At 41.0% G+C, this 15,565-nt stretch overlaps 1 protein-coding gene across 1 annotated transcript in view; it reads right to left on the reverse strand.

The window, feature by feature from the left end:
• Positions 1–517: 517 nt before the first annotated feature.
• ADAM9 (ADAM metallopeptidase domain 9) overlaps positions 518–15,565 on the reverse strand; it is a 171,467-nt gene continuing 156,419 nt past the window's right edge. The window contains exons 20-22 of the mRNA XM_077469959.1: positions 13,735–14,023; positions 11,952–12,019; positions 518–9,912 (exon numbers count right to left, since the gene is read on the reverse strand). Of these exons, the coding sequence (XP_077326085.1) occupies positions 9,837–9,912; positions 11,952–12,019; positions 13,735–14,023 (433 nt within the window). The 3' untranslated portion in view covers positions 518–9,836. The remainder of the gene's footprint in view (positions 9,913–11,951; positions 12,020–13,734; positions 14,024–15,565) is intronic.

The raw sequence follows: 15,565 nt of genomic DNA on the forward strand, positions 1-15,565 counted from the left end.
AGTCCAGGAGGTCAGGTGTAGTAGAGTCCAAAAGCCAGGCTAGGGACAACTGCATCGAATAGATGTAAGTCAGTGGGAAATACCAGCAGCAGTGTATGGAAGAATCTCGACTAAGGGTAAAAAAAAAAAAGTTGCTAGAAAAATCACAGGTTAGTCTTTAAAACAGCAGAGAGCTGAAAACCACATTCCTGGGACACTAGCAAAAAACTAAGACATACTGGTAGTATGAGGGATTGTAGCTGTACTACATTTTTTATTTTATTGTTTTGCCAATGTCAAGTCCCCCTGTAAGTACTATTTTAACCGAGATTTAAGACTTCCATGTCCTTCAAGATAAAAGAAGGAAATACATGTTTGTAATGTGTAAACAAGTGCATTTTAAGGCCTTCCTAGAATTCAGCTGTTTTAGTCATGGATCCACTTCATTACTTCTGCTTATGATCCTTTACGGTTTCTCATTTCAGCATTGATGTTACAGACATTTCTCATTACAATATTCAAGAAAACAGTATAGAACTTACTATAAAAACATTCTTTATTGATTACAGTGTCATTTATTTTTTACAGGTTTAATAAAAATCCTTCAATAAATTCAAACAGTACAAAAGAGTTGAAAGCTCAAACAAACATAGCATACATACTGTATGGGAAGGATGCTAAACATTTCCATTATTGAGAAACGAATCAATGGTCTTGGCAGAACTTTGCAGTTTTCTCTTATTGCAATGTACATGTATCTTGGCTCCAATGGAATTATTCGTTAAATAGAGTCACTTGCTAGAAAAATAAAGTAGTGCGTTTGGAAACATTAGTATTCCTACTTTGCTTCATAAGTGCGTGTCTGGAAATCTTCAAGGCTAAATACAACAGAAAAGTGTGTACTGTGTATGTGTTTGTCAGGCAACATGTTGGTCTAAATTTTACATGGAACATTCTAGTACCAAAAGTACTTTAAATGCTCTGGAGACTGACAGCAGATAACACCGGCAAGAGCATTCAGGTCCATGGGGACAGAAACTTAATTAAAAACACTGAAATCTTATTGTCTTTTTACCCGACAGAAAGATTAGTGATCATGGTGCCTATGAGGCAAGCAATATTCTAAAATAGAAATCAGGACTTTTAGTTTTCGGGCAGAGTGGGAAGGGGTTAAAACTTCTGCCATGCTTTTCTGTGTATTCTTTGGGGAGATTTTATCCCACTTCCTGTCTCCATAATCATTGTCCTACTTTACCTCACTACCTTAGCAGAAGTTTTAACCCCTTCCCACTCTGATGATCTATATGATCATTGCCCAACTCTACCACACTTCCTTTCCCCATAATCATTGCCCAACTCTACGACACTTCCTGTCCCCATGATCATTGCCCAACTCTACGACACTTCCTGTCCCCGTGATCATTGCCCAACTCTACCACACTTCCTGTCCCCGTGATCATTGCCCAACTCTACCACACTTCCTGTCCCCGTGATCATTGCCCAACTCTACCACACTTCCTGTCCCCATGATCACTCTTCATCACTAACAAAAAGATGTGCCAGGACGGGAAGTAAGGAGAATCCTGCCTATTTAAAAAACAGTACTAAGGACCTGCCTGAGGTTCTTGCCTTTCTATTTCCACGTTAAAGACCAAATAAAGTGATAAGAATAGATATGCAGTTAGATAGACACTGTACTAAGAGTATTAATTTCCAATTTTGTCTCCATGTACATAGGGTGTTTAAATATGATTGAGCAGTCCAATAGGCACTAAAAATTACCCAATCCAACACATGTAGACCTGGTCAGACATGCCCCACTGCCTTCTATGCCATGTGCTGAGGGGCGTGGCTGTAACTATGCTCTGCCAGTACAGAGCACTGCAGTATGAGGGCAGAAAGCAGCATTTTTACTCAGAGAAAAGGGTATTTTAAAGCATTTCCAAGCAGCAATCAGTAAAAAAACATACCACAGATTAAAAAGTGTGAGACTTCAGTTAGGCTTTAAGACAGGACTGCGTCTGTTGGGCACGAAAAAAAAAGGGATAAAAATATAGTTTCTCCTTCAATATCCAACAACGCATCAAATTCTGTGTTTCACTAGCTATTAGAAGGCACAGCATCACCGTAGCTCCAGTCAATAAAAAGACCCCCCCCCCCCAATCCACGACTGCAGACAGCAAAGAACTAATATGCTTTCACTTTCAGAAATAAGAACTAGTCTGTCTAAAACCGTCCTTCATGTTTAAGCCAACAGAAGATCTTCTGGCGGGACTTGATCATTACCTGTGCACCTGCAACACTTCTGCTGCAAATAATACAAAATCTTACTTTCCTGAAACACGTTCACCTGACAAAGCACTGGGCATTCTTTGTAAAAAATATCCTACAAAGCAGTGTTTTGTGGTATCCCGCAACCACATTCAAAAAAAAGTATCAAACCTTCTGAAACGAAACTATTTCTAAAAAAAATTACTCCAGCATTTGACGTTTACAGCTTTCCATACTCCTGCTCTCTCAGTGCTGCTTCCCTAAAGTTCTAGTCTTCACAGGAAAGGGTTAAAAGAGGACAGTGCAGTCTCAAGCCAGTGTGTAAACTTGGAGAATGGAGGAGCAATGGAGTTCTTTGCCATCCTAAGCTATTGGGTTGTGTTCTTCTATTGATGCCCACAGTCTGCATGCACGGGTGGCTCCATAGGATGCTTCAAGAGAAAGGAGCCACCCTGAAAGAGAAAGCCTGGGGAAGTGGTCATGTCACCAGCTTAAACTGGAACACAGGCAAGGTTTAAAAGATAAAGGAAGCTTTATACTCTTAGGGTTTCATTTCACTTTAACTAGATCTGCTACAATAAATTGACATTCAAGTTTCAGCTGCTATGAAAACTAGAATGTCATGAACCGCCCCGGAACAGAAAAGATTTTTGGACATGTTATTACTGTTGAGATAAAGAATAAATGACATCTTATATGTTTACATTGTATAATTGGCTGTCAGACATTACGCAGCAGTAGATATGACAGCAATTGTGTCCAAGTCAATACATACATTGCAAACGGAAAACTGCAAAAAGCTGTCGGTCATGTTATACATAACTGATTAAAATAAAAACGTAAAAGCAACAATGGTCTTATAATCAAAATCAATTCATTATTTCATTAAACAAAAAATCATCGCATTTCATAATGCTAAAGTTGCGAACAGCCGCATTACTCAGTCAGGTATGTTCTGATTGGTTACGATTTGTCCAAGAAACAAGTGATTGGATTAATGACAAAGGAGTCCATTTATAAAATGTTTTCACATAATAATTACACATTTTAAATTTAGTTTCAAAACGTGCGACTCTTGTGTTAAAACATTTAGGCTCCTTTCACACTGAGGCGCTTTACAGGCGCTATAGCTCTAAAAATAGCGCCTGCATAGTGCCTGTAAAGGGCCTCTCCTCTCACTCCAGTGTGAAAGCACGAGGGCAGCACCGCCGAACGGCCGCAATAGCGCCGCTGCAGCTGGTGGTTTTTACCAATGATTCTTATCTGTGCTTTGCAGGGCGCTAAAATACAGATCTCACAGATGTGTCAGGGTGCCATTCTAAATGAATGGCATCACAATGCAGTGCAGTTCATATATTTCCTTAAAGGCTATGTTCACCTTTAAGTTAAATATAATAAATGCATATATTTTTGCAGGTATAAAATGCACATTATAATTTTTTTTTTTTTACATAGGAGCTTGCAAAGTATTGCATCTGTGATCAGTAGATCGTGGGTGCAATGTCAGGCTCCTGCACACTCTCCCTCTGCCTCTGTACAGGCTTTTAGTTAGAAAGCTGGAGGAAGATTCCATGGACTACGAGCATGCTGATTGGCATACTTGTAATCCATTGAAAACAACAAGCTGGCTGCCGTGGTGGCAGATGGGACTTGTAATTTCTTCATTCACAGATCTCTCCCAGCATCACTACGCCAATTTTATATGTGACAGTGGTTTCCAGGAAGAGGAACCCCTGCCCCCTTTCACAAGGTGGGGGTGAGGTGTACTGAAACATGTTACACACTAAAAGGTGAACTTATCCTTTAATACAAATGAGGGTATCTTCACAATTCATTTATGAATAAATTGCTAGGTAAACTCTTTCTAGGTGAATTTTGTCCTTCAAAACTCCAGCTAGTTTTTAAGGAAAGTGCAATGAAGTCTGTTAACAGACCCTTGTGAAATGGAGATATCTCCTGTACATTCCTGTGCTAGGAAGATGAAGACTCATCAAGGAAAACAGTGGTGGCTCGATGGACACATTGGTTGACTTCATCCTAAGCTTCCGGAAATTGTCACTAATCTATTGGAAAAACAGGTTTGTACTATATTAAGAAACGAGAAGGAATAACCCTGTCCCTGTGCTTGGTAATCCCTATTATTTGCCCCGTGACATCATCACAAGGGCTACAAGAGATCTACGATAGCCAGGAGGAGGGGTCCACAGGGTGCCCTGTATTTTCTGTTAATATAGGGGTGTCCACATAAAAGCCTAATCTCCCCCACAGTCTGTAACCAGAGGGTGTGTCAGTGCAGAGAAAAAACAGGCAGATCTCGGTACTGCTCTCACAGCTCACTTTCCTGCAGGGCTGGACCAACGGAGGCGGGTGGTTCTAAGCTCAGAAGAGCAATAGAGGAAGGCTGGACTAGCGCAGGAGAGCAGTTCTGAGTAGAGCTGTGCAGAGCAGTAAAATGGAATAGTACAGGTGGGTGGTTGTGAGTAAAACGGAGCAATACAGGAAGACTGGACTAGTGCAGGAGGGTGGTTATGAGTTGAGCTGAGCAGTAGATGGGGATGGGCTAATGAAGGTGGGTGGTTCTGAGTTGAATGCAGCAATAGAAAAAGCCAAGACTAGTGGAGCAGCGTGGTTCTGAGTTGAGCTTAAGCAGCAGAGGGGCTGAATTAGTGGAATTGGGTGGTTCTAAGTTGTATGGAGCCATAGAGGAAAGCTGGAATAGTGGTGGATGGTGGATCTGAGTTCTGCTGAGCAGAAAAGGAAGGCTGGACTAGAGATGGAGGTCAGTTCTGCGTTGAGCAGTGCAGAGCAGTAGAGGGGGGCTGGACCAGTAGAATTGTGTGGTTCTAAGTTGTACGGAGCCATAGAGGAAAGCTGGACTAGTTTAGGAGGGCGATTCTGAGTTAGAAGCAGAATAGATAGAGCTAAGCAGAATAGATAGGCTTGACTAGTAGAGGAGGGCAGTTCTAAATCATGCTAAGCAGGAGAGGAAGGCTGGACTAGCAAAGGGGGGCAGTTCTGAGTTGAGCAGTGCAAAGCAGTAAAAGGGGGCTGGACTAGTGAAGGTGGGTGGTTCTGAGTTAAACTAAGTGGAGGAGGGTGGTTCTGATTTGAGCAGTACAAAGCGGGGGGGGGGGGGGGGGGAAACAGGACTAGTGGAGGTGGGTGGTTCTGAGTTGAACGAAGCAGTAGAGGAAGGCTAGACTGGTGGAGGTGGGCTAATGAGAGCTGTGTAGAGCATCAGTGGGAGCTGGACCAGCAAAGATGGGCAGTTCTGAGCAGGTATTGCCAAGGCTAGACTGCCTCTTTCAATACCATGCTCTCCCTAAATCAAGCAGCAACGCATAAAGCAGTGGTTGTGTATACAGGACTATACTCTGTAAGGTTGGCAATGCTGCTTTTGACTTGGGATTGCTGAAAACTGGGGCAAGCAGCAGAGGAAAGCCTCCAGAATCCTAGCATGGGGCTTTAATGGCTGCGTTGGAGGATACATTTGTTTGTGCCTGGAGTTCAGCTTTACATTTTGGATCTGGTTTAGATTTAACCTTAAAATATTTTTTTTTTTTTTTTAAGGAGCATGACCATGTTTTTTTGAGCAACCAAATAGATACTTTTATTTCTAACAAGCACTAGAAAACTACCAGATTAGGTTGCTATGGGCAATATGGCAATGGATCACTAGCTTTTTAGATGGGTCTCAATGTAGGCCCCGAGTACACACAAAACAGTATTTTTTGGGGTTGGCGAAGATTATGCAGATTATCAATTCCTTAATAGGGGAATAGTTCATCACGTGAACAGTAGGGCCAGCTACACCAGAATGGCCGTGTGCGCTATTTGAAAGTGCCGGCACACTTTCAGCACATACAGTGTAATTATTTCCAGCATTGTACATTGATACAGTGTACAACGTCACTGGGACTCACACCATGTAACTACTACATGGAATAGTATGATGGAGCATGATATAACGCACACTGTTACTAGGAACAAAGAGAATGTGTAAAATATAACTGGCCAGTTAGAAGTTATTATTCTATAGCTGGCAGCTAGTTCTGTACTTTTCAGTTGTCCAAGTACAAGGGCATGCTGGGAGTGGTAGTTCTTTATCAGATAGGTGTCTGTACATTGCCTAGCTTCTTGAAGTGCAGTCTCAAAGAGAGTTATTCTTTATATCATTCCTCTGACACCACAAAATGTATTTCATTGATTTTGTACACCCAAAACGTCTAGATACCTGACCTGTACCACGTATTAAAAAAAAAAAAAAAAATCCTCAATTCTCAATAAATCCTAATAAACCTAACGCTAAATTCAATCTTGTATCAATAAATATGTGCCATAGTAAAAGGTAAATATATTTTTTCTATATGTGGGATACCAAAAAATCTTTAGAGTGTAGAGCAAAATACCATTATACTCTGGACACTGTGGTATTTATGTTTACAAGCCACTCATAAAATGCTGGCCATGGTGTGCAGTCTGCAGTATTGCATGGAGTGGTCATTGCAGCCTAATTTGTGATTGGAGGAGAGGCTGGTCACAAACAACGGTTTGCCTTCAGATCAGTGAACTGTCATTTGCACAATGTGGGATACTGCCACCTTGTGGCCAAATTGCACAATGACAGTCATGCTTTTTGGCAGCAGGTCTGCATTCAATACTGTATATAGGATATCATCTCAACACATAATATTATTTAAATTTTACCTCAAAACTGCAGTTATTAGGCCATCAAAACTATGTACCATCAAAACAAATATGATTTCCTCACAACTGAAATTAAAAATAATTTCACAAACGAGAGAGATTCGAGCTGTTAAAGGGTTATGGGTGAATTTCAAACATACATTCTTCAAAAAAAAACAAAATTTTCATTTATGTGCTACTTCAAGTATATTATTGAAGAAAATAAGTCTCATAGAGTGTATAACAGAGCAGAGTAAAATACATCTGAAGTTTAAAATAGAGAAAACTCTGAATTATGTAAAATTTACTACATATTATTCTTACTACATTGTAAAATAATCTGATCAACCACAAGTTCTGAACCTCATTTTGCTTTCAAGAAATTCCACATGTAAAATACTGCAAAAAAAAAAAAAAAAAAAAAAAAGAAGAAGAATTATAGCCACAGTTTTTCAGGCTGAACCTTTTTCTAAAAAAAAAAAAGAAAAAAGAAAAAAGAAAAAAAAGTAGGTTGTAATGGGCAACAGACATATCGCTTATGATGCTTTTTATCCATTGTGCAAGTCCAAGGCCTTGCCAACATTAACAGAAAAAGGACTCTTGGCCTTTCCTTCAGATTGTGGTTCCTCTGATGAAATCATGCCTTCACAGACAGGACAGGAGCCCACCTCAATGGATGACAACCCCCTCCTGCTAAAAACTGCAGAATTTGGTGAAAGAGGAGGGGCCACAGCTAGAAACAAATCATACAATTATGGAAAAGTATAGCTAAATTATAATTATCAAGGAAAAAATAATGTATGTGCTTCCCAATCTCCTACGTATGAGGCCTCGCTCTTATGTTAAAACCCAAAGTCAGCCAATTTAGGATAGATTGGGAAAGAGTTAGAACATGTAAGGTAACTATTTTGCCTGCGGTCGAGCTATGGAGCTTTCCCTTCATTTCCTGGCCCTTCTCAATCAGACAGGAAGCAAGGGGAATCTCTCCAATGAGGAGATAGAAGCAACAAGGACACACCATTCCAGCATAGCCGAGAAGGGTTTCAACCCCAGGCAGGTTTTTGTTCCCGTGTCCCCATTGGAGATATCTTCCCTCACCCCCTGTTTTGGCGTGTGAGGCTACATTCACATCTCTACACTGTTCAAGAATTGCAACTGCAGGGCCTTTTGCCAGGAACACAATCAAAGATGCAGCATGTAGGATTTCTTTTTTGTAAAGGCATCACAGTAAAAGGTCAGAGGACTGAATGTCTTCACAAGGTGTCACCAGGACAAGAATCATGGAGAAATCTTTCCAACTAGAACACAAAACGCAATAAAAACCTGTCAAAGGTTTTAAACTTTCCTTCACTCTATCCAAAACTATAACAAATATCTGGAGTTCAAGTTTACAACACTGCGCAGGCACAGACCTTACATCTCAATGACAAAAGCTGATCTCTATGATCCACATAGGTGTCAATACTTAAGTTTTGCAAAAGTCTGCTTGTTTACTAAGAATTGCTCGTTGTGCTTACTAAAGTCATTGCGGTTTCTGTGTTGGAACACACACAAAGCCTAACGATCTTCATTTTAAATGAGATAAATACATTCTATGTACATCAAGACAAAGGATGTGCAAAGGCTTGTTTTTGTTTTTTGTTTTTCGTGAAAGCAGCAAAATCCTAAGTAGAAAACCACTAGCACGTTGCAGAGGAGGACCCTTGCTTTCTTGATAGACGTGGTCTCTCTGCAGAGATTCAACACACTCCCTGCTGAATAATAGCTAGAGTACTGCAATCAGCAGAGAGCATGAGCTATGCTAAATGCAGAATTATACCTCTGACTGAAAAATGGGTGTGTCGGAACCTCTGCAGAGAGACTAGTGCTTCCACATAGAGAGCAAGGGTCCTGCTCTGCAACATGCTGGCAGGAGATGGGCTTTGCTACTTAGGATGTGGCTGCTATTTAAAGAAAAAAAAACATTCATTTTGATGAACCTAGAACGTGTTCAGAAGATTTAAATTGAAAGTTCAATTAGGCTTTAAGATGAAGTACACACAAACAAGAAATGAGGCTTCCGTTAATACTGAAGTACAAGTCCTCAGAATGGTCAGATTTAACCAGTGTGAGCTCTGTGTTACAAACTGTTTAAAAGAGGAACGGTTCCCCATGTATATCAATCTTGTGCTGCCCGGAAATTCAGTGAAGGAATATATCTTACAGGACAGCTTTTTGCCAAGTACTGGAGAAACAAGAACAATAAAGTCTTCATAAGCCAGACATTCCTTAACATTTGTTAAGGAAAAATCATAAAGAAACATTGTTTACTCAGTGAATGACCTGGTGAAGTATTGATGGAGAAATCTCTCACAGTATAAAAAGGCTCCTCAAAGGTGAATGATTTGGCTCTGAATGCTTTCCAGTGATTGCTCTTGACTAAGCATTGCTAGAATTATAAATCTTTCCCTGTTATGTCCCAAAGAGGGGATTCTTAAGGTTTCGGAGGAATAACAGGAAACAAATGATTATGATTTCAAGTTCCATTAGATCACTCTTGATGTCATAAAATTTCCGTATCATGTATGGTATGGGCAGATTGGTAGTAGAGACCTGCACATGTAAAAAAGCTCCAAGGTTGCCTGCAAGCGTAGATTGTAAATTCTTTTCCATACGTTTGTTCATGAGCATTATTTGCCATTCGTCCTGACTGTGGCATCTTGCTCAGCACTGGCAAGGAGGTCTATGCTGAAGGAAGGGCACCACAAGCTGTGGATATTAAGATCAGTTCATACTTTTTGAAGACATTCTTTGTTATATTTTCTCAGTTGATAACGTCTGTGCCTTTCAGAAACACACGTGTACCTAGTCAGTTTAAAAAGTCACATGATAAAATGCTAACTGGAGTCATAGGACAGGCGTTATACTGGTGGGGCAGGGGGTGGGCGTGCTGGGGTGATGTTAAGTTGAGGTTCTCTTTGAGGTGGTGGTGGGGGCCTGTAAAGATAACAAAAGGAAAAACACATTACCAATTGGATAAAAACATAAACAGAGTTGGAAATATTAAGGCTTACCTGTAGGTCCAAGAAATATCTCCTAAACCTACATGGTTTAGGAGATATTTGCCGAAAGACAGGCACCGCTGTCTACGGTGCATGCGCCATAGACAGCGGCGTGCAGGCGCACTGAGCGCGCCGCTGTCAACGGCGATATGCCGCGAGTGGCAGCTCCCGTGCGCATGTGCGGGAGTGACGTCATCGCGGCTTCGCCGAATGACAGTGGCGGAGCAGCGAGACCCACCAAGAAGATGGACGCTCCGGACTACAGGGGACAGCGGTAACTTCGCTGGCTCGTGTGTCAGGTAAGTGACACATAATGGACTACTATGTGATGCATAGTAGTCCATTATGCTTTACCTTTGCAGGGAATCAAAGAGGAAGTAAACCCATCAGGGTTTACTTCCTCTTTAACTGTACCTTTCTGGGCAATTTGCCTACCTAAATCATTTTTAAGGTGGCATCAATACCGCTTGTCCACCTATAGAAGTCAATAGGAATACAAAAGGCACGTTGATGTAGCATAGAAGCAGGTCTACTGCAGGTCAAATTTACAATGGATTCTGAATGTTCTTTGGGTGGGAGCAGCTAGTTTTCCAATAGGCTACTTATGGTATTCTTAGCACTGGGCTATGGAATGTTAATATAGTAATTATGGATGTGTAGTAGATTTGGTGGACTAGAGCTTTCAAAAGCTGCCAAGCCTCCAACCATCTGACCCAGGGAAAACAATTGGTAGAAAGTCAAGCAATACCTCTACATAAACAAGAGCCACAATAATATTTTTAAAGATTCAGTTGCTCACCATTCAGTTAGCTGTCCATTCCATCTCACAATCAGAATGACCCTCCTGTGCTTAAACAGCCAAACACACTTTCTAATAACCTCATCACATGCCATGTGTACTGCAATCGCAGCCCAACTGATTCGAATTACAAAACTACTGCTTGTCACCTGGACAGATGCTTTAAGGTTTGCCTCTTATTTATTTAGGCTGGTGTTGGACTGGTTGGTTGGCATCTGCAGTGAAATGGTGGCGTCCTGGAGGAAACAAAGAAGGTAAGTTCTCTGTGACTTCCTGGCTGGTACGGATCTGATGGGAGGTTCTATTTCTAACTGTAGAATGGTAAATGGCCTGAGAACTTCTAAAAACACAACATCACAGCGGGGGCCTGCTGAAGGTTTCGCTGGACTTATCCAGCCCCAACAACCTGATAAAGCGCCTGAGGTGGTCACCTCTTCTCTTCAGCTTGGCCAACAAGAGATTAGGTAACTGATGCACAATCCAGCTTAATGCCAGACAGATCAGGAGATAAACAGGTTTATGAAAACACCAAGACCTATGCAAAAACTTCCTGTCTTAACAATTTTGGGAAGAAAAGATTGGTCTGGTTGGATTTGTTTTAGCCATTAGCTATCACTCTGAAGGATCAAGGTAATAGAACTAAGCCTGGACCCATCAGTTGGTCTCCTCACAATACCTTTGCAGGGGGTCTCTGCCAACTCTTGCTAATGTCAGACTACTAACATATTTCATATCAGACAGCAGCTGCCCGTTTCCATCTACCCTGATAAATGCTATGAGAAAACAGCTTTGCCTAGTTGTGAAAAACAAATGGAGAATGTCCATGCTGGTCACATCCAAGCACTAGAATGAGTAGGCAAACATCAGCGGTTTTCCACAGAGTGCAACAATTGTGTGAAACGCGTCAAGGCCATATTTGCCTAATGCTGGTGTGAGCCTACTGATTCTAATAAACCTTCTAAAGTTTGGATATGACCAGCGAAGACCTTCATCTATATTGCCGTTTATATTAGCCTATACTCTTGACCCTTGCATCAGCTATATGACACATGACCACATGAGATCTTACAAAAGCAACATTTTTATATGAATGCATTACCCTATGCAAAATAAAAATGTTACTTATGTCTTACCCCACTTTAATAATAATAAAAAACAACGTTGATCACACTTACCGGGATGGTGTGTGTTGAGGCTGTCTTCCCACATATGTAGGGACAGGATAGTTATTCTGTGGATATGACTACAAAGGAACAAAGCAAACATTTTTATTTAAGATTTATAAAGTTCTAGAGATGTTTCCTTATACATGCAGAGCTGCACTGACAAAACAGATTGGATTATCAGATAGAGCGGTGATGGCGAATCTTGGCACCCCAGATGTTTTGGAACTACATTTCCCATGAGGCTCATGCACTCTGCAGTGTAGTTGAGCATCATGTGAAATGTAGTTCCAAAACATCTGGGGTGCCAAAGTTCGCCATCACTGATAGAGCTTTAAAGCCCAGCTATGGCCAACACTTTGCATTTAGTTTTGCATACAACTGAGAAGGGTTAGAGCATCTGCCAGATATCGGTTACCAAATGAAAACAAAAGGGAAACAGGAATAGCACTATTATTGAACTGACCGTGTTCACTGTTTATCATATAGCAAGCGTAGGACTTTCCCTTTTGTTTTTATATTTTGTGATACCTTGGGGGTATCTGTTCAGATCTGAGCTACTCATTCAGCTTTTTAAAAAACCTTTAGGTACCCATTTTCATCTGTTTCTCTATATGACAGATTTTGTCTTACTTCCTGTCAGTATAGGAGAAGATGGGACATCTCAACAATGGAAAAAAAACAAAAAACACACAGTAAGAAAGGCTAGAATGTCTGTTATCATTCTACTTTAAAAGGTGACAGCCGCTACCCCCCCTGCATGCCTTTACAAGGCGACAACTGCACCCCCATTTCTTGAATGGTAGTCACAGGAAGAGGAAGGATGGACAAATCTCCTTCAAGGACAGAAATAAAAATGAACAGATATTTTAACGGTTTGCTACTCTATCCAAAACTAGAAAGAAAGAAATTAGGATATTTTTTTCTTGACCTTTGTAGAATTTAGAGATGTAATGAGAAAATATGACTGTATCTTTAAGATGTTAAAACAGTTTACAGATCAACTTAAAGTGGTTGTATTGCCTGAAGGTTTTTTACCTTAATGGATTCTCTGCATTAAAGCGTTTGTAAACCTCAGACATGAAATATGACCAAAGAATATCCCTCTATATTGTGTAGTTATCTCAATACAGCACACCAAGATAAAAAAGGTGACAGGGAAGGGACTTCCAGCTGATTGACAACCTCCGCTCTGTTCCTGTGTGAAGGGGGTGTGTCCTTTCCCTCCAATCAGCTGTTAGAGCTCTCCTCACTGAGCTCTGCAAAATATATTGCAACTCCCTTTTCTGCCCACTAAGACAAACTTTATAAACTCTGCACTTTGAACGGATGAGGAGAAGAGAAGACAGCTGATAAACAGGTACAACTTATGTAGGAGGATTTGTTTCAACTCTGTATCACCTGAGGCTAGTCACTTCACTGGGTACATGTAGGGGTTTACAACCACTTTAAGGTTGTAGATCGCTATCATATCTCCTCTCAAGCGGCTTTTCTTCAGCGAGAATAAATTTAGTGTTTGCAGCCATTATTCATAATTGAGGTCCTTCAGTCCCCTTATTAGTTTTGTTGCCCTTCTTTGGGCTTCTAAGGAGGACCTTAGAAGAGGAGGACTGGTGCTGCTCTGTGCAAAACCATTGCTGATTAAGATATGGCAGAACTTTTTTTTGTACTCAGATGCTGACATTCTGAAGGGAATCATCAATTAAGTAAAACAACCCTTTCCCTCAGGCTTATTAACCGAGTCGTAAAGGACTTAAATTAGAAATATCTGTCTCTCTCATATAAGGCCACTTACAGGTTCATGAGTTGGTTGGTGGATGTTTCTGTTGGGTCCCATGGGTGGCACATTTCTTGGAGGGGCGCTAGATGTTTGTCCACCACCTGGAGGAACATGTTGTTGATTCCTTGGGGGCCCAGACATTGGAGGTATCCTTGAAGGTTGTCCATGTGGAGGATTCCTTGTCTGGCCTGTTGGGGGACCATTCCCTCCATTTTTCTGTGGTGGGTTCCTTGGAGGACCAGTAGGAGGATCATTTCTACCAGGAGTCTTCCGTGGTGCTGATCTCTCTCCATCCAGTTTCGCGCTGAAAAAAATAACACCATTTTCAGAATTTGAAGTGCAACTTCAATCAAAACCTTTTTTCGTGTTGGATAGACTGGAGAAGTAACAGAACTTCTGTCCTGATTTGGACCCCATAGCCTCCTCTCATCTCCATTACATTAGGGATGAGGGAATTAGTTGTTTACAGAAGATAACTTGTAAAGATAAACAACGTTAACAATTTCAATTCAAAACAAGTTACAAACACATGGGAAGTTTGGCAAAAGCAACATGCATATTTTTGTACTTTCAGAAAAGTTCTTTGCTTGAAAAAGAAAACTAATGCAAACACCACATCTAGGGACTGGAAAGCTGCAATATAATAGGATGTTTTGTACTGACTATAAATGCCTTTTCTTGGCATCCAATGAGGGACACAGGAAGTTAACAAGTTAACCTTTGGGTTATACTGTCACCTACAGGAGGAACAGACACTAGCAAACAAAAACACTGTAGGCCAGCTAAGGATAACTTCAATCTCCCCCCCCCCCCTCACTACCAGCATGCCTCAGTCCTGTAGAACTGCTTTACTGAGAGCATGATCATAAACACAAAGGGATGGGACCTGTGTCCCTTAATAGTTTCCAAAATAAAGGGATATTACAGTGAATTCAAAGACCTTCTTTTAATTCTGGTCCATTAAGCGACACAGGAAGTCTTTAACCTTTGGGATGTCCGAAAACAGTCAAACTGAGAGGTGGGCAACACAGAAAACGAATGCATACAAGCCAGATTAAAACAGACCTCAGGACTGCCTGAAGGATCTTAGGCCTAAAGATAGAATTAAATGAGGCCTAAATGTTCACTTGGTAAAATTTAGTAGCATGAGAACAGAACAAGCGGCAGCTATGCAAATGTGAGAAACAGTTGAAAGGGTGGAAGATGATCTTTAAGAACACAATCTTGGACGGTGATCTATATCAAATAAATTATGTGCAGTGCTGAACCTATTAATATATAAAGCCCCATACAAAAGGTTTCTCAATAGAGCATTCTTAATTTAAGAGGAATGTAATGAATATACATCCTTCAGCATATATTACATATTACACATTTGCAAAACCATAAATATGTAAGGAGTAAATAAAAAAAAAATGGAGTTACGTACCGGTAACATCCTTTTCCAGGAGTCTTTCAGGACAGCCACCTTTGAGAGACACTGGCTCCTCCCCTCTTAGGAAACACCGCCTTCATTTTCATGATTTAAGCCTCCTCCTCCCTTTGTTCCTCAGTTCTTCCAGAGTACCTCCGGCCAACTGGGGAGACACAAGAACACGTCAAACAAATAAACTTTTAGTCTTACCTGACGGTCTCATGTGATGAGTTCCCGATGATCTGCAAAAAACCTGGGTGGGAACCGGTGCTGTCCTGAAAGACTCCTGGAAAAGGATGTTACCGGTACGTAACTCCATTTTTCCCCAATCGTCTTTCAGGACAGCCACCTTTGAGAGGATAAGCGAGTACCTTGTCTTAGGATGGGACCTACTGCTTGCAGCACCTTGTGACCAAAGGGCTTGGTCTTTGG

Source organism: Lithobates pipiens, unplaced genomic scaffold (assembly GCF_037356315.1).
Source record: "Lithobates pipiens isolate NorthernLeopardFrog02 unplaced genomic scaffold, aLitPip1_a1.2 Scaffold_8, whole genome shotgun sequence".
NCBI classification, from domain to species: Eukaryota; Metazoa; Chordata; class Amphibia; order Anura; family Ranidae; genus Lithobates; species Lithobates pipiens.